Raw genomic sequence first — 24008 nt, forward strand, 5'->3', positions numbered from 1 at the left:
AATCTGAGGGCTCATCAGGACCCCGTGTGGTGAATTCTCCTAACTTCTGGCGCATCTGGCCATGTGGGTACTGAGGTGATGATCTCAGAAAACTCTGAGAAGAAGAAGGCTAGAGTGCTGGGCTTGGGAGCCTAGCTCCCCAGTGCCCTGTTCCTATTGTTTGGGGGACAGACAGAGAGACCTGGGTTTGAATTTCAGTCCTCGTTTGCATGAGCTCTGTGATTCTGGGCAAGTTATTTAGCTTCTCTGAGCCTCAGTTCCTTCATTGGTGGAATGGGAAGTGCTTGGCCACTGGCATATTGACATCTCTCAAGCCAGATGGGGAGATTCTGCCCCATGTTCTGAGTTCTTGAGAGAAGCAATTCCAGAGTCTTCAGTGTACCCAAACCTTTACTGAGTATCTGCTATGTGCAAGGTGATGTGCTAGATGCTGGAAAGGCAAAAAGAAATATGATCTTATTGCTTTTCTCCAGTGGCTCATACTCTGCTTGGGGAGGCAAAACATAAGCACTTAAAAAGAAAAATGCCAGCCCAACCCAACCACCCAAGAGTCGTCATAAGGTTGTACAAGAATAGCAGCAAATGGGTGGCACCACGATTATAGGATAAAGGTAAGACGACTATGGTCCTGGAATGACATGGGATGACTTTTTGGGGGTGGCCTTTCTGCTCAGAATCCAGTGCCAAAAAGCGTTCATCTTGGCTTAAACATTTAACACTCATTGGGGAAGAGATGGACACTAGCCCAATAATGCCATATATAGATGCATATTAGCAAGTTGTTATCAGGGCCAATTAAAGCATATGTAATAAGGGGATCTAGTTTCATTGAAGGACCAAGGAGGGCTTCTCACAGGAAGTGATATTTAATTGAGCTCTTTGGATGGATGAGTAAGAGTTAGCCCAGCAAAGAGAAGAGGGGAAGGGAGTATTCCAGAAAAAAGAAAAAAGAAAAACCCAGCCTATGCAAAGGCCCTGGGGAACAAGGGACACACTGTTCAAAGACAAGAGAGAAAGTCACAATGGCTGGAGAGCTAAGGAGAGAGAGGTGAGGTGGGACCAGATTATGTAGAAGCTTCTAGGTTTATTTTTTCTTCTAAGTATGAGGAAAGGACCAGCTGCAGCACAATCCCCTGGGATAATTACTAAAAATGAAGATTTCTGGGCCTAGCCCCACTGAAAAACAGGCTCTGTCAGTGGGGTCCAGGAATCCGCATTTTGAATACATTCCTTAGGGAATTCGTAAGTACCCTGAAGTTTGAAAACCACTTTTCTGGGCCAGATATAGATTGGAATGGTTTTAAGCCCTCCCTTGATTAGATTTACATTCTGAAACTTATTCTTGCTTTGAGAGAAGGCTGGGATAGATGAAGTGGGCTAGTTGGGGAGGCAGCTACAGTATTTCAGGTGAGGGGTGGTTTGGCTTCAAAGGGTGGGGATGGAGATGGGTGGGAGCAGACTGATTTATGAGCTACTTTGTAGGAAAACCTTTATGATTTATTATAGAAACGTTTATATATCCACTTTTTCTAAGGAGATAAGTAATACATGATAGTTGCAAAATTTCAGATACACAGAAAAAAAGAAAAAGAAGAAAGTGAAGGTAAATATTTTGCTATATATTTTAGTGGGCTTTTTTTTTTTTCCGCAAGAGGACATAATTAGGTTTTTCTATTTTTATTTATTTATTTTTCATGCAGGTATTGGGGATTGAACCCAGGACCTCTATGCATGCTAGGCATGCACTCTACCACTTGAGCTATATACTCTCCCCATAATAGGCTTTTTAATATACATACATATTCAGACATATGAATCTAGATTTTTGTCATTTACAATAATGGAACAATTATGTGGTACTTGTCTCCTGATTTTCAAGAAAATAATATATCATGAGTATCTTTTCAGGTCAACATAAACTTATAATCATTTTTAATGTCTAGATAGTATTCCACTGAATGGATGTGCCCTAGTTTATTTGCCAATTCCCTACTGATGAATATTTAGGTTGTTTCCAATTCTTCACATCATTATAAGCAATCTCTTTTCTTCTATTTTCCTTCTATTCATTCTATTCATTTTTCCTTTCTATTCGTTTTTTCTTTCCTTCCTTTCATTCATTTTTCTACTTTCCTTCTATTCATTTTTTTTCTTTTTTTAAATTGAAGTTGAGTTGATTTACAATGTTGTGTTAGTTTCTGGTTAAACTCATTTTTGAACACAACAATGTTTATTCCCTTAGAATATATTTTCATTAGTGGAATTACTGGGTCACTGACAAGCCGTCTAGGTTCTATCACACATACTCATATTATCTCCTAAGGGGAGTTGTAGAAGGGGATGGCACCGAAGCCAGGGACTGGAAGTCTTCCTTTTTAAGGCCTTGGAGTATTACAACCGTACCCTGGCCCTGGCCAGTTTTTGCTTTTTTTTTTTTTTTTCCTCCCTCTTGTCACAGATTTAGTTCGTGCGGTCGGAGCTGGCGGGTTCGAGACCTGTCCAAGCCTCAGTGTGGCCCCTTAGCCAGGGCCTCTACAGCCCTCCCAGTCCCTAGGAATCCATCCCCAGGTCCCCTCCCCCACCGCGGGAGGGTGTGTTAGGGAGAAGCTTAGGCAGGCAACGATTGCACCATCTATGGTTTGAAAAGGAAGTCGAGGAAGCGCAGGGTGGAAAATCGTGTGTCCCAAAGGCCAAGCCACCAGCAGCCAGATCCATGCCCCTGCAGCGCTCCTTCCACCTCCACTCGCAGGGCTCCGATCCTTGCCTTCTTCCCCCTCCCAGCCCAACCCTTTCCTGGGTACCGGCCCTTTAAGAAGCTGTCACTGTGGAGCTGTTGGCCCCGCCCGGCGGGGAGGGCCAAGAAGGAGGGGAGGGGTTGGTGGTGGCTGAAGCCGAATCGGGGGGGGCCTGGGTCTATTTTTAGCTCCGGGTCGGGTCACGTGACAGGAGTGACGTCTCCGAATGTTGTTGTTGGTGGCGGCGGCGAGCGGAGCCGGAGGAGCCGCCGCAAAGATGGAGGAGCCGTCGAGGAGGCGCTGCCGCTGCTGCCGCCGCCGCTGCTGCCGCCGCCGCCCGCGAAGCCGGAGCTCGAGCCGCAGGGGGTGAGCGCGCCGCACCACCCCCGATCCCATCTACCCTGGTCCCCGGGACGCGACGCGGCGCCCCCTCCTCCTGCCGTCGCTGCCCGCGGGCTCCCCGCGCGCGCGCCGCGCTCCGCGCCCCTCTTTCTTCCTCCCGGCGCCCGGGTGCCAGCCGGCTCCCCTCGGGAGCATCGCCAGCCCCGGAGCCGGGCCTCAGGGTTACTGCGCGCGCCCCTCCCCGCTCCTCCCAAGCAGGGGCGACTTCCCTGCAGGTAAGGGAGGGGCCCATCTTCCCGCGACCCACACCCCCAAATGGCCGGGAGACCGGCCGGGGCTGTCTGATTTGTCCTTTCCCTGGCGGCGTATGGTGCGTTGCAGAGCGGTTTGAGCTCTGCACCCGGATTCTGTGCAGACCCCTCTTCGCTGGACACCCTTTCTCGGTACTCTGCGGTGAGGGGCGCTGCCCACCCACAGCGCTTGTACCCATACCTCAGAACACATCCTTGATTTCGTGTCCTTGGCTTCCGTGCCTGAGGAGGGGGGCCTGCGGGCCCACCTTACTCCTCTCTCCCAGCATTCTCACCCCCTCCCCCTTGAGGCGTTACTGCGTTTGTTCCCACTCTCTCCTCCTGTCTGACACCCTGGGGCCACAGAGAGCCAGGAGATGAAAGCTCCCCCCTTCTTCTCTGGGGTGGGTGCCCCCCATTTTTCATCCTGGGTTTGTATCTAATGGAGGGAGGGGCAGTGTGCCTTTTAACTTTGGGGAGACTGCTTCCCTACCCCACCCTTCTCTGGGGCCCTGGGGAAGATGAGAACTGGCTGGGTGGTAAGTAATTAACCTGGGAGTCTGATTGGTGGGGTGGTGGGGGAGAAGAGGCAAAGGTGGGAGTGCCCCATTTGGGGGAGAAGGTGACCACCTGATTCCCCTCCCCATTCCCCCCAGTAGCCTTCTGAGATGAAGTGTGTCCCTAAAGAGGAAGGGTACCAGCTACAGTTGCTTTTGGGGATGCTCAAGAGACCTACCACTCTGACAGTGACCACTGTGCTTCTGGGGCCTGGAATTAGCTTTGGCCATGGGGGTGATGACGGTGGTGACTGGGTTCAGGGTCCAGCTGGGAGGGGAGGATGGAGCCAGATCATAGGAACAAAAGGAGGCAGGGAATAGGAGATCCAGGAGTCTTGGCCAGAAGGACCCCTGACCGGACTGCTTTGTAGGACTAGAGCCTGGGGCTGGGTGTTGCCCTGAGCCTCCTCAGGTTCAGAGAATGTAGGCAGGGAGGGAGGGTCTCAATCCCAGTTCCAGGCACCGGGACCCCTGAGCTGGCTGTTGAGATGCTGGGTTGGACTGGGGATGGTGGGTGAGCCATGTTGGGGGCTGCCTGCTTTTTCATTTCAGTCTTCCCTCCACCCTCTCTCTCCTAAACACAAATCTTGGGGAGCTCTTGGTTTGTCTCCTGCCCCTTCTCTTGAATCCTCTCTTTGCTCTGTCCCCCTTGGACTTGGATCTGGGCTATGTCCAGACAAGGCAGGCAAGGGTCTCTGAGTTAGAGGGGTGGGCCCCCAGCATCTCCACTCTGTCCTGGGAGTGTATGCATACCAGAGGCCAGGATGAGAGATACCAGGTGCAATTTACTTGGGGGCAAGGATAGAGGACACGTTAGCTCTGTGCCCGCCTCCCCTTCCTCCCCAGTATATCTTCCTCTGTGGCTGGATTGAGTAATTTGAAGGGGGGGGGGCAGCAGTATCACATGCCCCACCCACTCCAAGTAGCTACAGAGACAAAGGTTTGCTTTCCCTTCCCTAGGGGTGGCATCTTAGCTGTGTGCTTAGAAATGGGGCCTGGGGATGGGGGGGTGCAGGGCGGGTAGTTTGTGTTTCTGAAGGGGGGAGGGGGCATCAGCTATAGGAGCTGGGGGGAGTGCAGTTGGTGCTGAAGTACCAGCTGCTCTTTAATAATTAATTCTTCCTACTCACATCCCTTTGAGGAGGGATGTCTGGAACACGGCATCAGGCTCAGCCAGCCTGCTAGAGGACGCACTCCTGTTGGGGGGGGACTGCGGGGGGGGGGGCGGTTCTTGGCATTTTTGGAGCACTGTCGCTTGCTCATGAATGAAAACCTGATGCAGCCCGTGAGGGGGCCTATTGTAGCCGACTTTGGCTAATTAAACTTTCTCTGCCTTTCTTCTTCCCTACCCCACCTCACCCCAGCCCCCACCCCCTACCCCAGCCCTTTCTTGAATTGGCACCCTGTCTGGTAGTGCTGGGAGGGGGTATCATTCTGCCTGAGGTTTTAGGGCAAACAGACCCAGTCTTCTGCCCTCTGCCTGCGCCCGTCCCTCCCTCCCCTCTCACCCCCCCCCCTTTTTTTTTTCTAGAAATAGCAGCCTCCTCCATCTGGCTTGTACAGATGCCTGGAGCTGCGTCTGAGCAGACAAACAGAAATGGGCCGATTGCAAAAATGAATTTGTCAGCCTGTTGCCTTTTTTCCTCCCCTGTTGCCCTCCTCCCTCCCTTAATTTGGGGCCTGGACATCCAAGTCAGCCACCTGTTCTGGGTCTGATCATTCCAGGCTTCTGGTGGAAGGTGCCTTCTTGGGGGAAGGCACAAGGCGCTGGAAGCTTTTGGAGGCTGGGGAAAGTGATCAGCCGTAGCCAGGGTCAGAAGGGGTCAAGATGAGAGTTCCTGTGTGCCTTGGGATGGGCTGTCTGGACTTGTAGCTTTCTTATGAAGTTTTGGGGACACTTCTCAGATTGTGAGCAATCTCAGGCTCACAGAATTTGGTTCAGACAGCTTACCTGGCTGCCTTGACCTGGGGAGGGGACCTGGCCTCAGTGCTCAGGACTTGGGCCTGCCTCTACCAGGGCCAGACAGAGCTAGTGTGTTGCTGGCAGGGGGTTGCCTGAGGGTACTGGATTCTAGGTTCCTGAGAGGCCCCCAACATTCCAAGGGTGTTGTTTGAGGGACAAGTTACCTGCAGGGCAGCATCGTGAACTTGTGGCCTTTGGGGCATTACATCCTCCATGTCTCCCTCCCTCCCTTGTCTGTCCTTCTCCTCCCATCCTCTGCCAGAGTTTTTATTGCTGGTGATTGAGGTGGGGGGTGCCCCCCTAGTGTGTTTGCCCATCTACCCTGGCTTGGCCATGAGCTTGTAGGGTGAGATGCAACTGGTTTCCATCATTCCTTGTCCTCCTGTCCCGGCTGGACGTGGGAGGTGGGTTTGGATCCTTGGAGTGGGGCAGAGGTCTGGCTGGAAGAAGTTCACAGCAAGTGGGGACAGGGCCCTGCGGTCTGCCTACTTGTGATGTCACGGAAGCCAAGCTGCTCACTGGTTTGGCATCCAGGTGCCAGGGGCTGCACAGCTCTTGGTCCCTGACTGCCCACCAAGACACTCATGTAACAATGGTCAGCAGGAAGTTTCTCTGGCAGAGAGGGGGACCAAACAGCTCAGATTTTAACTATCTAGCTGCCCCTTTCCCACTTCGTGTCCCACCCCAGACAAGAATCTACACCTGTCCTGATCAGGCCACAAATGCTGCTTTGTTTCCCAGGGAGGTTCCTGTTCACTCAGGAGGCTTGATGAGGGTGTTGGTAGATGCTCTCCACAGGAGGCCCGGGGGTCTGGCCACATCCTGCAGGGTGAGCAGGAGTGGAGCCGCAGGGAGTTCTGAGCCCATTGGGAGTTCTAGGAGCTCCTCCCTTTCTCTTCTCCCTAGGGGGTGAAGATGCTGGGGACTCTGGGCTGATCTTAACAGTTTTTGTACCACGGAGGCTCTGCCCCTTCTGAGCGCCCTGCTGTGGAGGTGCCTTTCACTAAGGAGATGGGCTGGGTCACTCGGGCTGCTGGGAATCGTGGGAATTTCTGAACTTGTGTTCCCCAGCCCACGGGAAAGGGTGTGAGCAGGACTGGGCGCCAGCCCCGGGGTGGGCATGGGCTGAGCTGCCTGCCCACGCGGGCCCCGCCTGGGCACCAACAGCCCCACCTGCCACATTCCTGAGCTTGGCCCCAGCCCTGCGCAACCTCTTTTGTCCTTGCCCTACACCAGTCCCTGCTGGGAGCAGCCAGGCCCCTTCACTCTGCCTCCTCCCACCTCCTCATCTGGGTGCACCTCTCTCCAGCTAGAGTCCAAACTGTGTGGGTGAGCGCAGGGGGCAGCAGGTCTAGGTGGACTTGACATCTTTCTAGTGTGTACCCAGTGTACTTGTTTGCACGTGTCTGTTCGTTCTTGTGTCCCTGCCATGACTATCTCCTGGGCTTCTCAGCTCCAAGTGGACCCCATGCTTGAGAATCCTTGATGAGAAGGTAAAGCTTATTGAGAATTAATCCTGCCAGTAGGTGGGCTGTCCAAGGCGCAGAGCTGATGGCCTGTTCCCAGCCTGGGGAGCAGAGTTAGGGCTTAAACATCAATTTCCCCTAGGCCTCATCTGATGGCTTCCTTCTACCTCGATTTCACTGGGTGTTGGAGGGCCTGCCTTCATTTGGAAGAAAATGAATGAGATCATGTCTAGGGTAGATCATGGACTGTTTAGGGATGGGCCCAGGTGGGTGCGTGCGTAGTGTCTGAGGCTTGAGGACTAGCTGTGGGGCTGGAGGGGGCTGGGGAGCTGGAGGAGTAGGGGCAGGTTGGCAAGCTCATGGCCCTGTAATACAGGGACATCCTCTGTTACTGTATTGGCCTCAGCAGGCCTTTTGGTGCCTTTGTGCAAACTGGAAAATGGCATCCATTATTCTGGGTGGATTCAGCCTGTGTAGCTTGGCAGGCAGAGCATGGGCTGGATTTCACACCTTGTTGCACGGGGCACGACCTATACAACACACACAAGGCCCTGGGCTTGGGCCTTGGACCCCCTATCCAGAGGGCACTGGATGTGAAATGAATGTCTCTGTCTTTTGAAATTCTTGGAAACAGCATGGTTAATGGGTAGAGGAAGAGTGGTTGTTACCCTCTTTCCCTGACCTGTTGTTGACTTGGGGAGGCCAAGACAGAAGCACATCACATTTCCAGAGTTGGATGGATCAGGGAGTAGGGAGGTGAGAGTCCTAGCTCAGGCTGCTGGGGCTGGGATACCAATTTCTCCCTTAACTTCTGCAAGGGACTCCAGATCAGCCCTGCCTCGCCCCACAGCCCAGGCCAGAGTTCAAAAGCCTCCCTGCACTTTCTCCTTTGGTGCACACCCGTCCCATGTCAGGCACCCCTGGGAGTCTATGAGGTCTCCCTACGCGGCAGTGGACGTTGTCACCTGAAAAGGAGTTTCTTTGGGTGTGACTCTTGTAGCCATTTCCCTCCCCTTGAGTGCTGGCAGTCTCACCAATTAGAAAGAGAAGAAACCAGGGTCTGCCCATTCTCTCTGTGCCCCTGGGCAGGTGTCCCTCCCCCGTTCCCTGGGTGTAAACTGACAAGCCCCAGGTCTCCTTCGATGCTCAGATTCCTGAGTCGGGGACCTCTAACCCTGCTCCATTTCTCCCCAGGGATGCCGTTCTGAGTGCCTGACTGCCTCGCCCCGAAGGATGGCCTCGGATGGGCATTAGAGGCACCACGGCCCCGGGCTCCTGTCCCGTCCGTCTGTCTGTTATCGTCTGTCTCTCTTGACATCAACGCAGCTCCATCCCCTCCCGTCCCAGCCCCCAACGCCAGCTTCCTGCGGGCCCAGAGCCGGCATGAACTCTCCCACCGAGTCGGGTAAGAGCTGGGAGGCTGGAGAAGGCACGTGGGGTGGCTTTGTATGTAATGGACTGTATATGGGTTTCCAGCCCTGGCCAGCTGACCTGAGCTGTAAGGGACGAGGGGGTCAGGAGTGGAGAACCATCGTGAGAAAAGGACAGAGGCAAACCTGAAGTGGTTGACCACGGGGTAGACCTGGGAACTGAAGGGTCGATGGGACTGTCCAGCCTGGCCCTGGGAGGGCATGGGTCCAACTCTGTCCTCATGCCTGCCCTCTCAGTGCAAGGGACTTCAGTTCCACACCACCCTTCCCTGTTTGCCGACGCAGGCAGGGCTGAGAGGGAGGTGTGTTCCTGAGCCTCTCTGGGCGGTCTGGGAACGATGTTGGACGAAGTCCCCTACAATAGTGGAAAGCCCAGCTTCCTTTCTGTGGTGACGTGCTCTTCATGGTGGAGTGTTCCTCTGTGTTCCGTACTTTTTTCTTACTGGAGGTTTGCAGGGCTTTTGGCCTTGTTGGGATGTGTGGTATTGGGATGGGGGTGCCGTGACGTGGTGGCAGAAGAGACTTGGCTCTCTCCTTTGAGTCCAGGTGGATATGCCCTGGACATGGTAGATTCCTAATTAGGGGTCTCCGATCCTGAGATTTCCTATTCCCCCTCTGCTCCTAGGAGCCTGCCTAGTGCTGCCAGAAATAGTCTATGGGTGGGACTCCAGGCAGCTTTGTGTACGGGTGGATCTGGGCGTGTGCCTATGAGGATGTGTCCAAGTGGCCTGAGCTGGACCCTCAAGGAGTTTCACAGAAGGGTCACAGGTCAGTGTGGTCGGAATAATAACTGTCTTCTCTTCTTGGCTGTCTCCTTCTGCACAGACTTCAAGGGTCAGAGTCCATCTTCCTCAACTTTAACCCGCCACAGCCTATCCTGTCCCTTACATCTTTTTCTGCAGGGGTGGAGGATAGAGCTCCTTTTTTTAGAGATAGGGAAAGAAACTAAGGCCAAGAGATGAAAACCCATTTGCATACTTACCTGGCAGGGGAGATACCATGGTCACGAGGGTGGTTTTCCCAGGGCGAGCCTTATCCTTTGCACTCCGGATGTGCTGACCCCTGTAATCTCCCCAAATGTGGGAAACTCAACTGCATAATTTGTGGTAGTGGGAGACTGTGTTCGCACTCTCCCCTGAGAAAAAAAAAGAAAACCCATTTGCAGGATGGTACCGAAGCAGCATCAGGGAGGCATCCAGGCCCCCTCCCATCTCATCCCCCATCACTGCTGCTGGAGGTCCCTGACCAGGGCCCCAGGGCTTCCAGCAAATTCAGGGAAGCAGAAAGCTTGCGGGATTGGTTGGCTTTGTGACATTTGTTTTGGTCAAGGCTGTGCCCCCTCCTCTTTCCCTTTCAACATGACATACTCTGGGCACAGACAAAGTAGAGTGCCAGCTGGAGAAGGCTGGCTCCTGAGACTCACCAGGTCAGCTTTGTGGATGGGCTGCCCTCCTGCAGAATTTGTGGTTCTCCCTCAGGTCCTCCCTCCTCTGCCTCGCCTTCATTCCCCCTGCAGGAGCTGTGCCGGGTATTACACTGGGAGAGGTCTGTGTGACCCTGGTACTGGAGGGTGGGCAGCCAAGCCCTGACTTCTTGCTTCCTCCTCTGAGGCTGGGCTGACAAAGGAAAGGAGGCCTGGTGGGTTCTCATGAGTCCCTTGGCCATCTCAGCTGGACACTGCCCCTTGCAGGGTCGGTTGTGCCCGGCAGGAGTGCCCGCCGCTCCTTTCCTGTGAGCTGCTACGCTGACCTGTCCAGGTGCCACCTCCAGTCACACCGAGCCTGGGGTCTAACCCGTGGCCAAGGGAGCAGGAGCTGCCCAGAGACATCTGTTTGTTGGTGGCTTGGGAAGGACATTTTCTGGCTTTGGGATTTTATTCCCTTACAATGAAAGGCTGAGATAATCAACCTTGGATAGATGCCTTTCCACATGCTGGTGGTCCAAGTCCCCCTTGTAGCCACTCGTGCCAGGACTGGTGGGAGCTGGATGTGTCCATCAGCACTGAGCCTGGGCAGGAAGGGCTTCCAGTGTTGAGGGGGGTGGGGGGTAGTGGGGGAGGGGAGGCTATAGAATTGGCCACGCCTCCTGGCTGGCTTTCCAGCTCCCCCCAGCAGGGGGAGATGCCGTCTTTTCGTGTTCAGGAAGGAGGGAGAAAGAGGGGCCCAGAGATTGGGAACCTTGTTTTAGGGCTGTGGCGAGGCCTCAGGGCTGGGATCACTGCTTGCGGGCAGTGCCCTTAGGGCTGGGATCACTGCTTGCGGGCAGTGCCCTGAGGCCCTTCCCACTGAGTTTTCCTGGGGCTCCAGGACTGGCTCTCCCCCTGTGGAGTGGGACCCAGCGTCTGCTCTTCCCAGAGCCCAGGGTGGCAGCTGGGCTAGAGCTGCGGGTGTCCGGCGCCTGGCAGGAGCCTGGAAACCACATGCCTTTGGACTCCACGGAAGTCAGATGAAACCACGAATTGTAGCTGGAGCACGTGGGTGTCTACTTCCAGCGTAGACACCTCGCAGGGAGCCCCAGGAAGAGCTGGAGGCCGCGGGGCTGGGGATAGAGGTGGGAATGATGAAAGTGGTTAGTCTCCAGGGCCTGGCTGCTCCAGCCCCTGAGCACCTCCCACCCTCTCCCAAAGCCCTGAAGACTCACTCACTTCCCTTTCCTTAGGGCACAGAGCAGCAGGCCTGGGTGAGGGGCAGTTCTCTGCAGTTTCTCTCAGTGCGGGAGCTTTCCCACTTGGCAAGTCCTCACTAAGTATCCCCAACCTGCCCAACCCTGTGTTTGGCCCTTGGGGAAACAGAAGGAAAATAGAAGATGGTCCATCCCTGCCCTCATAACAAACAAGTTAGTAAGAGAGTGGATTCCGGGTGAGGGGAGGCATGTAGAGATTTCAAGAGATTTCCTTCTGGGGCTGGCTCGTCCTCCCTGGGGGGTGGGAGCTGATCCACTTACCTCTGGGCCCCGCGGAGTACCAGCATTTGACCTGATTAGCCTCTTTTGCAGACCTGAGAGTACAGGCGGAGGCCATTGCTGGGGCTGCCCCCTTCCCCAAGGATGCCACTCTCTGATGTCTGGCTCCTCTTCAGGCAAAAGGGAACTTGAGAAGCAAGGCTTTATTTTACCGGAATGGATCATTTCTGCTCCCCTCAGTAGGACCGAAGGATGGACAGACTGTGCCCCCTGCCTGGGCTCCACCCGGCCAGCCCGGAGGAGCTGCCCAGGGGCCTGGGCCCGCTCTGTCCTCTAGGCCAATGCCCAGAGGAAAGGGCAAGAGTACAGCTCGTCCCACGAGCCAGTCTAGACGGTGACAGGGCCCCAGGAGGAGGTGGCCAGGTTCCTTAGCCCCAGCGTGGGAGGGAGACAAGCTTCAAGACAACACCTGCCTGCCCAGCACCTCCCGGCTCGCGCATACTTTCTCTCTTTCCCTTTCCCAGCTGCCCCCTCCTTTTTGGGTGACCAGAGAAACTGGGGCATAGGCATGGGGTGGAGCCGGGAACCTCGGTGTCCTGCCTCCCAGCCTTAGGCTCAGGCTCTGCCTCTGAGCCCCTGGGGGAGGCGGGCAGCTGGCCCTGAGAAGGAGAAAGTGGGTCATAGCCAGCATAGGGCAGGGGTCTAGGAAGTGGACTCCTGGTGTCCCTTCTCCACTTCGATGCCCCCTGGCGCCCCTCTGTGCTCCCCATAGATGGGGATCTGCCCCACTCTTCTCTTCCCTGCTCCATCCTTCCAAAGGGATTCAAGCCTTAGCATAGAATGGTTGGAGGAGGCAGGATCAACCCTAAGGGGATGGAAGATGCCAGAGTAGGTGTTCACGTTTTTCCTGGACTTGATCTCAGATGAGAGGGTTCAGCCAGCACCTAGCATGGGACCTGGCACATGGCAGCTCCCGGGTGATGCCGATGGGCTCCGGCATGACTGGACTGTTAGTGCAGGAGAGAACTGGAGGGCAGGCGGGCCTGATGTCTCCAGGGCCCCAGGGCAGCTGGCACCCCACAGTCCATCTGGGGTGCTCCCCAGCCAGCTATTGGCTTTTTAATTTTTTACTGTGCACAAAGCCACCTTGCTTTCTTCCTTTTGGTCAGGGTCCCACCCCAGCCTTTTGGGCCCAGAAAATGGGAGCCTTCAAGAGGGAGCTTTCATTAGAGCACTACATTGGTTCTCCTCCTCCAGATTTAGCGGGTTACGAGGCCTGAGCCCAGCCTCTGCAGGAGGAAACAAGGTCATTGAGACTCTGGAGGGGATGGTGCCGGCTTCGAAAAAGCTCATGTACCCCTTGCTTGGTGGGTGCTGTATAAGCTTTGTGGGATGACACATGGGCGAGCTGGATGGGTGGGTTTGGAGAAGAGAAATGAACTACGAGGAGAGGGGCTATAGAGCAGGAAGGATTGTGGTTAAACATCAGGAAGACTTTGTTGTATCACTTGAATCTCAGCAGGAAAAAAAAAAAAGAAGAAGACACTTGTTCTCATCCCAGGCTTCCCCTCTTACTGCCTTGGAGGATTCTGGGAATGGCAATGAGGATTGCATGGCCATGTCTTCACTTCCCACTTCGTGCTCTTACTGGAAATCATAACTGCTGGGAACTACTGTGAGCCCCTGGCTCTGGCCACTGCTGGTTGCCCAGTCTCCTGGGTGCTCCTAGCTTCGGGGAGTTCTGTTTCCTTAGGTTTCTGACTGCTCTGGGTTCTGGGGGCCCTGCTTTTGAGTCATTGTAAGTGATGATTTCTTCTCTTCCAGAATAGGGCTTCCCTGCCAGACTCTCCTGTGCCTGGGGCAGGCAGAGAGAGCCAGGACAGGGCCAGCCAGCCCTTCTGGTTGCTCCCAGCTTGGGTGGGTGGAGTCCTGTCTGGGAGGGGCTGCTGCCCCCAGGTTTCTGGGTTCCCTTGAGTCTGCTGCCTGTCACCCCACTGAGGGCACATTGGCCTTCCCTTCCCTTGCTCTTGAGAGAGCCTGGTTGGCCAGGATGAGGTTGGGACAAAGAGTTGTGAACAAAGTCCCTGGACCTACCCTGAGGTGTCCACCAACTCCAGACCTCTGTAGGAAGCACTGCTCCATCACCAGTTTTCTGGAGTCTGCCCTGGCTGAGAGGCTGAGGCTCCAGATCTTTGTTTAGGTCCTGTGTCCCCCAACTCACCGAGTACGCATCTTGCCAGCCAGCCTAGGGTCTGGGAGAGCCCTCCTCTGCCACTTCCCCTGTCCGTGTGCTCCCCCTACCTGAGGGCAGGAGGCCTCTCTGCTGTCCCTGGCTGGCGGGAGTCACAGCCACTGTGTCCTTGGTTGGCCAGCTTCTCCTGGGCTCCCGACAGGAGGGTGAGGTCATCCAGTCCGGGGAGAGGACAGGTGTCCCTGGCTCTGTGCCTGGAGTTGGGGGCAAGGAGGGGCCAGTAGGGGTCTCCAAAATAGCAACTGTGACATCAGGAAGGGGGAGGGGGACACAGACCCAGGAATAACCAGGCTATTAAAAGGCTCCAGTGAGGTCAGGGGGCCAAGTGGGAACTCTTTATCAGTGGGAGGCATAACCTAAGGAGAAAGGATGGGCCAGTAGTGGGTCGGGTAGGCGGGTGTCAACAGTCTTCATCATGCACAAGCCTTAGGTCCGAGCAGGGCCCAGGAGCAGGGGCTGCTCTGCCAGGCCTGGGTCTGGTGGGGAAGGGCTGGATGCTGGCGGCTTCTTGACTCTTTTTAGAGGGGCTCCAACCTCAAGTCTCTTCCTACCTGGGTACTGGGGGTCACTGTACCTGTTAATGGAAACCCTGGGGCAGCTTCCTGTGCAGGAGGCAGTGGGCTGTGGTGGTTAGGGCTCAGACTTGAACTTCAGACATCCCAGTCCTACCATTGAGCAGCTATATGACCTAGGGTGAGTGACTTAATTTCCCTGTGCCTCAGTTTCCCCGTGTGCACCTATTTCCTGAAGTTACTGTGCCGAATAGATGGAGTGATGTATGTGCTGCTCTTAGCATTGCACCTGGCACTTGACTCGAAGAGCTACCTGTGCTCTGAGAGTGCTCCGAGGGTGAGGCCTGACCAGGAAGAGTCTCCCTGCCCCCTGGAAGGAAGCCCAGCAGCCTCTGGAGGCAGCACCCCTAATGGGTGGAAGGGAGCTGCCATTTAGCTGCTGCTCAGGGGGCTCCCTGCTAAGGGGATAGGGAGGCACCTCCCAGCTCTCAGAGAGGACAGAAGTTAAATCAACTCCCATGGGCTGTTAGAGAGACTCCAGGGAAGATGCAGGGTTAGGCGGGGTGGTTCCTGTCTGCTGCTCTCTCCCAGACCCTTCCGTTCCTTTACTTGCTCTGGTTGGCGAGAGGGAAGATAGAGGATGGAATCTGGCTTTTGGGGCTCTTTGCCCCTCGCCTGCCAGGACCAGCGCCAGAGCTGCTCCCAGAAGCATGGGTATTCCAGCCCAGCCTCTGGCCACCCGGCTCTGTGGCCTTGGCCCTGAGTGCAGGCCCTCCCCGTTCCCATCCCCCCTGCCTGGCACTTCCTCCTGGGATGGAACGCGCCTCCCCCCAACCCCCCCTTGGGGCCTCCGCCAGGCCCGGGCTCCTGGCAGCCGGCCGGCGGCTCCCTGAGCATGCTCCACCTATTTATAGACAGGGCCCTCCCCCAACTGCTATTTCAGTCTTCTGCCAGCTGCCGGCGGCTCATTCGGGAAGGAGGAGCAGGGAGCCGGCCCAGAGCTGTCACCCAGGGCTGGGAGGGAACACAGAGAGCCCGCCTGCCTGCTCAGCTCTCCTTCCTGTCTCCTGAGCGCTCAGCCATACCCCGCTCCTGGGGGCTGGGGAAAGGCCAGTGGTCGGATGCCCCTCTAGAGGGGAGCTGGGCCTGTAGCTCCGGTGCCTCCTGGCTCCTCCTGCCGCCAGGAGTGCCCAGGCCGGATGAGGCACCTCCCCACGGTGCGGGTCCCAGCAGCAGTGGCCTGAGGGAGCCCTCGAGCAGAGCAGTGAGAGCCCCACCCGACCACCTTCCCTTTGGCTGACTCCCGCCTCGGGCGGTCCCCCTCCCTGGCATGCTGCTGGTGCCCAAGGCTCAGGGGCTTGTGGAGATGCTGCAGACCATCTGTGAGACGGAATCCTGTTTCTCAGCAGATGGGATGCCAGGCCGGGAACCATCCTTGGAAATCCTGCCTCGGACGCCTCTACACAGCATCCCTGTGGCAGGTAAGTGCTTCAGTGCCCCTGCCTGCCCTCTGTCACTGGGCATCCTTGTCTCTGGGGCTGAGCATCTGGCTCCAAGTCTCACCCAGATGGGTTCCTGCTTAGATCTTTCTAGAGGTCTTTGTTGAGAATATGGATGGTTAGGGGAGGTGTGCTCACTGAGATGGGCTTCCCTGCTCTCTCTGGGCCAAAGCCTGCCCACCCCCACCATCATGCCCTCCAGCTGCACTCTGCGGTGTTTCTTCCAGTCCCTTTGGCCTCTGGCAGGGTCGACATCAGCTGCTGGGGGCTGTGGATTACTAGAGGATCCTGGCCTAGTTGGCACCATGGTCAGAGGGGAGGAAATGGGTCAGTGACTTGCCACCAGGCTGTCCTCTCCCCAGGTTGGGCAAGGAAAGAAGCTATAACCGGAATGTCCATAAGAATAAAGGCTCCCCCTGCTTTTCTGGCTGGGTTCTTGGGGGCAGAGGGTCCAGTGCAGTGATTTCTGCAAGTTGCTAGTCAGGAGAGCCCTGGGAATCACACTTGGGGAGGAGGATTGATGCAGCTGTGGTAGAATGGGCAGAGGCTGGCAGCTAGGGTGTCGGGGGCCTTGGCCGCTGACTTCCCCGTATCTCTCCTTCCCCAGGCCTTGGTTTATTCCCACCTTATGAGAATGAAAGGATGTTACTCAGGCTCATACGGCTTGAGGATTGCTAGCTCCTGTCACCTTCTCAGCAGGGATTCTTTTGGCTCTTGGCTGGGGGTGGGATCCCCCTGAGCTGGGCCACTCCCTCCCTCCCTCCCAGGAACCTGTTGGCAGCATCAGGCCTTTCTGGCACAGCCTCCCCACCAGGCCGGCACCACAAGATGCTTCCTCTAGGGAGGGGCCTGCTGGACCCATGCCTGCTTGGCCCCTCCTGGTAGTGGCTGGGCACTTGGATGTGGGTGTCTGTGTGTGTACGTTTGGGGAGTCTTTGCCTCTGGGTACATGGGTGTGGGTCCCAGGCCTTGAATTGGAAGGTGGGAGCCGTGTGCTTGTGCAGGTACCTGTGATTTAACTCCAAGCCGTCCAGGGTTAAGGTTGCAGCTGGACTGGAAAGTGTAAAAGGATGAAGGTTTTGGGGAAGATTTGGAAAACCCTTCAAATAGGGCCTACCATCTGCCTAGGCAGGGATGCCCTGGGAGTCTCCTAGGTTCAGAGCATGCCCATAGGGGCCAGCCCTGAGGGTGCCCATGCAGGCCCCTAGGATGGGTGCGTAACCCCATGCAGAGTCTCTCCACAGTCCCCCTGGGAGGGATATAAAGGTAGAGGGCTGGTCTAGCCCTGGTCTAGTTGAGCCCACAGCTCTAACTGAAGACCCTGCTTGCTGACCCTTACCCTGAAGCCTCTGAGAGTCATGGTGGTCTCTTGGAAAGCAAAGGGCTGACTGTGGAGGGCATCTGCTTGGGGGCAGCTCCACCGCATTTGGCAGATGCCATATCAGTCCACCCATCCTGCCCTGTCCCCACTGTCCCTTGCCTCCCAGAAGCAGTTGGCAGTTGGCCTAAAGTTTCCTCCTCAGCATGTTCTCATCCTCTTTCAAGTTAGGCCCCAGATTCCTTGCAGGCTGGAACCCCACTGCCCCCCATGCCTTCTGTAAGGCTTCCTGGCTTTGCACAGACTGGCCCCCCACCCCTTGGCCAGTCCCACTCTTCAGATCCCTGTCCCCCCATCACCCGACACATACACACTGCCTAGCCTGAGCGGTGGCGTGGTCCATGCTGGCAGGAGGGAGGTGTGAGTCACCTCAGCAGCTCGGGGAGAGGGCTAAGAATGTTCCCCCTGCGCAGCTCTGATGCCGTGTCTGTGACGCGGCTGGGGACAGATATAGGCCTGGAGCTCTGCTGCCTTGTTTTTTTTTTGGACTCTGGAATGTAAATAGATGTTTCAAATAGAAACGCTTTAACCTTTGGGTTAAAAAAAAATCCACCCCGGATAAACACGGCCATGAGGGCCCAGGCAGCCTGGTGTTCCCCGCCCCCCCACCGGGCCCCATTCTCCGCCTCCTCTCCCCATCTCTTGATCAGTCTCCAGACAGGATGCAAAAGCCTGTGGCTAAAAAAGCAGGTGTCCAGGGACGCTTCTTGGGCAGTGTGTGTTGTCAGGCCTCCCAAGCTGGAGGGTTTGGGGAAAGGGGGCTTCCTGGGATGGGTGCTTGTCCTGAAGTCTTTGCCCACTGCAGCAGCCGGTCTTTGGAGCCCTGTTTTAGAGGCATCCTTTTCTCTCTGGGCTGTCTGGTGCGCTGCCATTCCCCAGCACTTAGCACTGTGCCTGGCACACGGATGAATGAATGTTGCTTGAGGGGGCTGGCATCCAGGGTGGACAGCAGGAGTCCTGAGCTCTATTCTGGGGCTTGGCCCTCTGGGTGGATAGACAGATATGGTAAGTTGCCCCAGTGGGGGAGCCAGAGTCTTGGCAGGCGAACCCATGAAGGATGTGGGGCATTCTCTGCTGTTCCTGCTTGAGGAGGGGGACAGATCACAGCTTCTGCTAGTGCCATCAGATCTTCCTTGAAGGAGGGGGTCTCTGCCTGGCTCTTCTGCAACAGCCCAGCACACAGTGGGCACTCTCATCCAGGCTTGGTCCCGGCTCGGGTAGCCCAGGAGCTTGAACCCTGGTGTGGGAGTCCCAGGGACACAGTGCTGGGGGATCCCCTGCCTCCCTTCTGTTGGGTCTTGGGTTTTCTTCTGGGCTGGACTGGGCAGAGCTGCTGCTTGGGCAACATGCAGGCTGTTATGAACAGGCATGGAGGAGAAGTCTCCTTTCCCTGGTGAGGGACGGTGTGAATCCCGGTTATGCCAGGAAGGGATGCTGTGGATGTTGAGAAGCACCATGAGGTTTGGGTTTGGTATTGGAGTTTCCCCTGATATTCTTACTCCCATTCTTCACACCATTCCAAGCTTGGTTAGGTGTGTGGGTGTCTAGGTGTAGGGGCGCAGGGAAGGTAGGAAGAGCAAGACTGGGTGGGAAGGGAATTAATATTGTAATGTGCTAAATGACAAGGGTATCAGGTGCTTTCCTTACCTTATCTCTTCTAGGAAGGTTTTAATAGCCATGTTTTACAATTGAGAAGGATCAGGGAGGTTAGGGAACTTGCCCAAAGTCACAGAGTAAGTGACAGCTGATCAGGTCTCTGTGTAGGGCCGCTGCTCACCCACATAAGAGCTTCCCTGTGCAAATTTTTAAAAGGCAGCCCTTTTTCCAGGTGGCTGTATTCTCATGCTAGAGTGCATGGCATGGCTTAGCACTTGGAACCTAGGCTAGATTTCAGCCCCCAACTTGCCCCTTCAGTTGGGTGGCCTTGTGCAGTACATAGCCTGCACAACCTTATGTGGCGCACCTGTCTTTATACTTCCAAAGTTTGTACTCCTAGACTATAGAGACCAGTCTGGCCTTGGGTGGGGAAGGGGGTGGGTCCTGAGGTTTCTGAGAGGAGATTGTTTTCTATAACCCACTTGATCAGTTATTTTTCCCTCCTTGTAGGGATTTTAGCCAAAGAGGGAGAAGGGGGCTCAGGAATACAGTTGAACACCCTGTCCCATTCACACTACCTCCCCTGCCCCCATCCCCTCCTATCTCATCCCGTCTTCTTGTTTTTGAGACCCTCAGCTGTCCCTTCCCTGCTGCACAGCTGCCAGACAGGAAATCGGATTAACTGTGTCCATATGCACAGCTGTAACAGCTGTCAGGTTGGCAGCAGAGATGAGTGCAGCCAGCCGGGGGACACTGTGAGAAAGCAGTTCTCAAACTTACAGTTGCCACAGAATTACCAAGGGGATGTATTCAAAAGCAGATTCCCAAGCTTTGCCTCAATCCCCACCCCAAGGTTTGGATTTCCGAGGGCAGCCCCTGAACCAGCACTTTTTTTTTTTGATGTGTGTATATATATATATATATATATATATATTATATATATATATATATATATTATATATATATATATATATAATATATATATATATTTTTTTTTACTGAAGTATATTCAGTTTACAATCTTGTGTCAGTTTCTTGTTTACAGCATAATGCTTCAGTCATACATGAATGTACATTCATTTTCATATTCTTTTTCACCATAAGTTATTACAAGATACTGAATATAGTTCCCTGTGCTATGGAACAAGCATTTTTAACACATCTCAGATGATTCGGATGTGAGTAGGCTCAGACCATACTTGGAGGAAGGGCTTTGTGGACAGGGGTCATGTGGACAGGGTCATGGGGCCTAGCAGCCTGCCAGTGGGTGTCACCAGTCTCCCTAGAAGGCCTCAATGGGCTTTGGGCTCTTGGGAGAGGGGCCTATTGCAGAGGGAGGTAGGCTGTTGCCTCAGTTGAAGTCATATCCAGCTCCCAGCAGCCTGGCAGTCTGGAGAGGGAGGATGTCTTGAGACACTGGGGAGCAGGTGTCTAAACCCTAGCCAGGGTAGGGGATTATAGCAAGTGGCCAGGTGGACAGGGCGCCCTGCTGGACGCTCAGGGCTGGGTTGTGCTCGAGGAGTAGAGGCAGGGCTCCCGCACTGGGGCTCCTGCCGTCCACCCCAGGTATGGAGCGAACAGTCTCAGCAACAGCTGCAGGCTTTGAATGGTTAGTGTGCCTTTTAATTGCCTCTAGCTTGGTGCCCAAGTGTTTCCTGGAAGTGGCTGGGCTGGGAGAAGTGAGTCTACTTCTCCTCCAGAGAGCAGCCCAAGATCAGTGACTAACTCCATCTTCACCAGTGAGACGCTTTGTGCTTTCCACCAGGTCTGTGCATCCCTTCAGCTTGAGGTCCTTCAGAGACACAGTCTACCTCAAGATTTTGGGGGGGTTCCATTCACTTGGACCCCCTTTCCCCCGCACTCCTGGGCTCTGGTGTTCTAGGGCCAACCAGGTGCCCTGTCTAGATCTCTGGATCCTTAATGCAGAGTTTGGCTCCTTACTCCCTCTCTCATTAAATTCAGGAGCAGCCTTCGAGATTTCTCTTGTTTTTTAGTGGGAGGCAAGAGAGAGCCAGAAGACCCAGGGTTAAGCCCCGGCTCCTATGCCTCCTTTCCAGGTGACGTTGGATGAATCTCTTCCATCTCTGGCCTGGCTTTCCTCCTCTGTCAGTGGGGGGAGTTGAGTCACTGATCTGCAGGCCCTTCCTGCAGTGCCTTTCTAGGAGTCTTTGAAGTTAGTTTCACGTTGTTCCTGCCTTGTGAGAAGAGGAGCTTAGGGTCTCCTGAGTCCTGGCCCCGGGAGGATGTGGAATAGTCCTGGGGAAAGGGATGTCACCTGCCACGGGAAGACTTTCTGAGTGCTGGGAGCTGGGGTCCCAAGAGCGGGGACCAAAACTTGTGCTAAGTATTGCTTTTGAGGGATGGATGGAGCCCACCACTGTGGACTGAGCCTCAGAGGACAGAGTGGCCCTTCTTGGTGGTAGCAAGGCAAGGGGGGACAGGAGGGACAGGCTAGAAGTGCTGCCATTGGGAGGAGGCCCTTCCCAGAGACACCTTCCCCAGTGCTGGGATCCAGTTCCTGGCCACTCCAGCTTGTGTTATCTGGGCCCCGCTGGAAGGGCTCTGATTAGGACAGGACCACAGAGCAACCTTGGGACAGTCTGAAATAAGAGAACTGGGGCTTCGTTTTGGCAGAGGTCTGAACTTGGCTTCCTTAGAATTCAAGCCATCTATGAGTTTGTCCCTAAGTAATTCTAAGTATTTTATTTTATGGACTTTAGAAGCATTCTGAGAAGTCCATAGGCTTCACTTGACTCCCAAAGGGGTCCAGGACACAAAGAATGTCAGGAGCCATTAATAACAGCCTAGACTAGTACCTCCTGAGATTTTCCCAGGCTCTATGCCAAGCTCCACTGCAGTGTTATCTCTCCTGAGCCCTAACAGCTCTGGGAGGTAGGTGCTATTCTTACTCCCATCTCAGAGATGCCCTCCCGGAGCACAGGGACAGCTTGGGGCCTTGGCCCTAGGAGGTGGCAGAGCCTGACTTGGACCCTGACGTTCTCTTGCTCGAGAGCTCTCGCTCTTTGCCATCACGTGGTGTGTGTTTGCTTGCGTTGCATGAGGCGCTGTGAAAATTGCTAGGTGAGAGTCATCCCCAGCTTGCACATGTGGAAACGCTGTCTGAATTGTGGTAGAACCTGTTGAGTCTAAATTGGCCTCACTAGTCACGTAAGAGCACAGAAATAGATCATGGGAAACCGTCCTTGGTGGGGAGGGGTCATCGCGTCATGGGGAGGAGTGTGAAATGCTGTTCCCTGCCTCCTTCCAAAATCCTTCAAGGCCAAGAAAGGGGCAAGAGCCTTTTCCCATTCTCCAGAGGGACAGAATGAGGTCACTAGACATTTAAGGAAGCTGCTGACTCCCCACCCTGGTGAGGGAGACCCTGGGGGCTTGGGTCCTGGTGGAGGGCATGGGGTGGACTGCTGCCTAGAGGGGCCAGTTATCCAGGGCTGGCTCATTCTGAGCAGCTGGGATGCCCCACATTGGAGTGAGTGCTGCACGGGTTAGTGTTCAGAGGGAGCCCGCCTGAGCTGGGACTCAGAAGACCTGGGTTTGAATCCCTCCTACCTAGCTGGTGGCCATTTTTGCACAGCAGCCTAAGAAGCTTGGTTTCCTCGTCTGTGTTACGTGGGGGCTGAAACAGATGCTCTCAAAGGCCTCTTTCTCCCTCTCCCCTCTTTTGTTGGGGCAGCTTCTCAGATCCAGGGCTTATCTGTAGAGGCCTCATTTTCATCCTGTGTAGACTTTCCAAACTGCTTAATGCGTTCCTCAGTCATACTCCACGAACCCTGACTCCCCCCACACCCCCAGCCTTCTGTGGCTGGTGGCTCCCAGGAGCAGGGTCTTTTTAGAGTCAAGTTTTAAGCTTAGGTCAGCCGGGTGGGTCCATACACTGTTGTGCCCCCCTCCCTCCAGGGTTTTTCCAGGGGGAGCTCAAGGTACCATTTCCCTGATGCTAGCATTTGGGTCCCAGGGATTCTGGAGTTGGTGACTTTTCCAAGAGAAGGCTGAGAGCTGGGCCATGGCTTGAGTTGTGTTCAGAACAGGAGGAAAGCTTGGCCTTACTCTTGGGCAGCTAGATTGGTTTTTTATTTTGAACCGTTTTCCCAAAGGTGCTGCTAAAACCTGCTTCTCATGTCCTCAAATCCCTTGACTGCTCGGGGGCTGTGTCCCTTTGCCTGGACACTCTCTTTTTAGTCTCTGCTGGCAGTCATCCCAGAGGTAACCCTGTCAACACCTGTCATCGCCCTCACCCCACCGGAGGAGCCAGGCTATCCATGGTTGTGCTGCCCGAACAATCTGTTGTGGGAGCCCCTACAGGGCTGGTGGGGTTCATGGAGAGATCAGAAGCCCAGCTAGATGGTAAGGAGGTGTCACTAAGGTGTTGCTGTCACTACTCAGTTGTACCCATGAGCTGAGCAGGTTGGTCCCCCTTTAGCTAGAGCCTGGTGTGTGCAGGATGACTCCAATAGCTACCCACCCAGCTACCTGGGCTGGGGCTTCTCCAGGGAGACAGTGTTGGTCAGTCCTACCAAAGGCCAGAGGACAGGATGCTGTTGCTGCTTGTTCCTAAGGCCACTGCTCCGCGGAGGCAGGGTCAGAGTCCCCAGAAGGGGTAGAGTTTGGAGCAGAGCAGACCTTCTGTCTTCCCTCTGCAGGAGGTCCCTCTGCTGGCTTCCTCTTGGCTTCCTGCAGTTCATGTCTGGAGGAGGCATGGGGGTAGGGGGTCCGCGCAGGGCCATGCCCTCCCGCTGACCCCTCCCCTGGCCTTTGCTAGCCAGTCTCCAGCCTGTTTCTCTTAGGGATCAGTGTCCTTCCGCCTACTATCCTCCCTTTCCACCAGGAGGCGGTCAAGAGCCTCCTCCTGTCATGACACACCCATTTCCCCTTCCAGGTGCTTGGGGCCCTTGGCAGCCCTTGCCACCTGCTCTGCTCATGCCACACTGGCAGAGGGCACAGATCCTCAAGGGATGGCCAGGCCAGCCAGGCTCTAGGTTTTGTGCCCAGAAAACTACGTTTGGGGTCCTCTCTGCCTGCCCCCAGCCATTCCCTGACTCCTACTGCCCAGCCATAGCCCCTTCCATCTTG

The 24008-nt window shown here is 55.1% G+C and overlaps 1 protein-coding gene and 1 non-coding gene across 5 annotated transcripts in view; both read left to right on the forward strand.

Annotated features, from left to right (window-relative positions):
- The first annotated feature begins 2947 nt into the window (after positions 1-2947).
- The window catches only part of HDAC5 (histone deacetylase 5), a 34797-nt gene continuing 13736 nt past the window's right edge, over positions 2948-24008 (forward strand). The window contains exons 1-4 of one of the 4 annotated variants that reach the window (XM_072939230.1): positions 2948-3101; positions 8548-8758; positions 9409-9551; positions 15854-15928. In XM_072939230.1, coding sequence (XP_072795331.1) covers positions 9491-9551; positions 15854-15928 — 136 coding nt within the window. In that variant the 5' untranslated portion in view covers positions 2948-3101; positions 8548-8758; positions 9409-9490. The remainder of the gene's footprint in view (positions 3102-8547; positions 8759-9408; positions 9552-15853; positions 15929-24008) is intronic. The other 3 variants (XM_072939231.1, XM_072939232.1, XM_072939233.1) reach the window with 3 other exon arrangements.
- On the forward strand, positions 9758-9921 carry LOC116283756 (U1 spliceosomal RNA). Its single transcript, XR_004193466.2, has one exon. It is a non-coding gene; the product is annotated as a U1 spliceosomal RNA (small nuclear RNA).

The sequence above is a fragment of the Vicugna pacos genome, chromosome 16 (genome assembly GCF_048564905.1).
Source record: "Vicugna pacos chromosome 16, VicPac4, whole genome shotgun sequence".
In the NCBI taxonomy this organism is placed as follows: Eukaryota; Metazoa; Chordata; class Mammalia; order Artiodactyla; family Camelidae; genus Vicugna; species Vicugna pacos.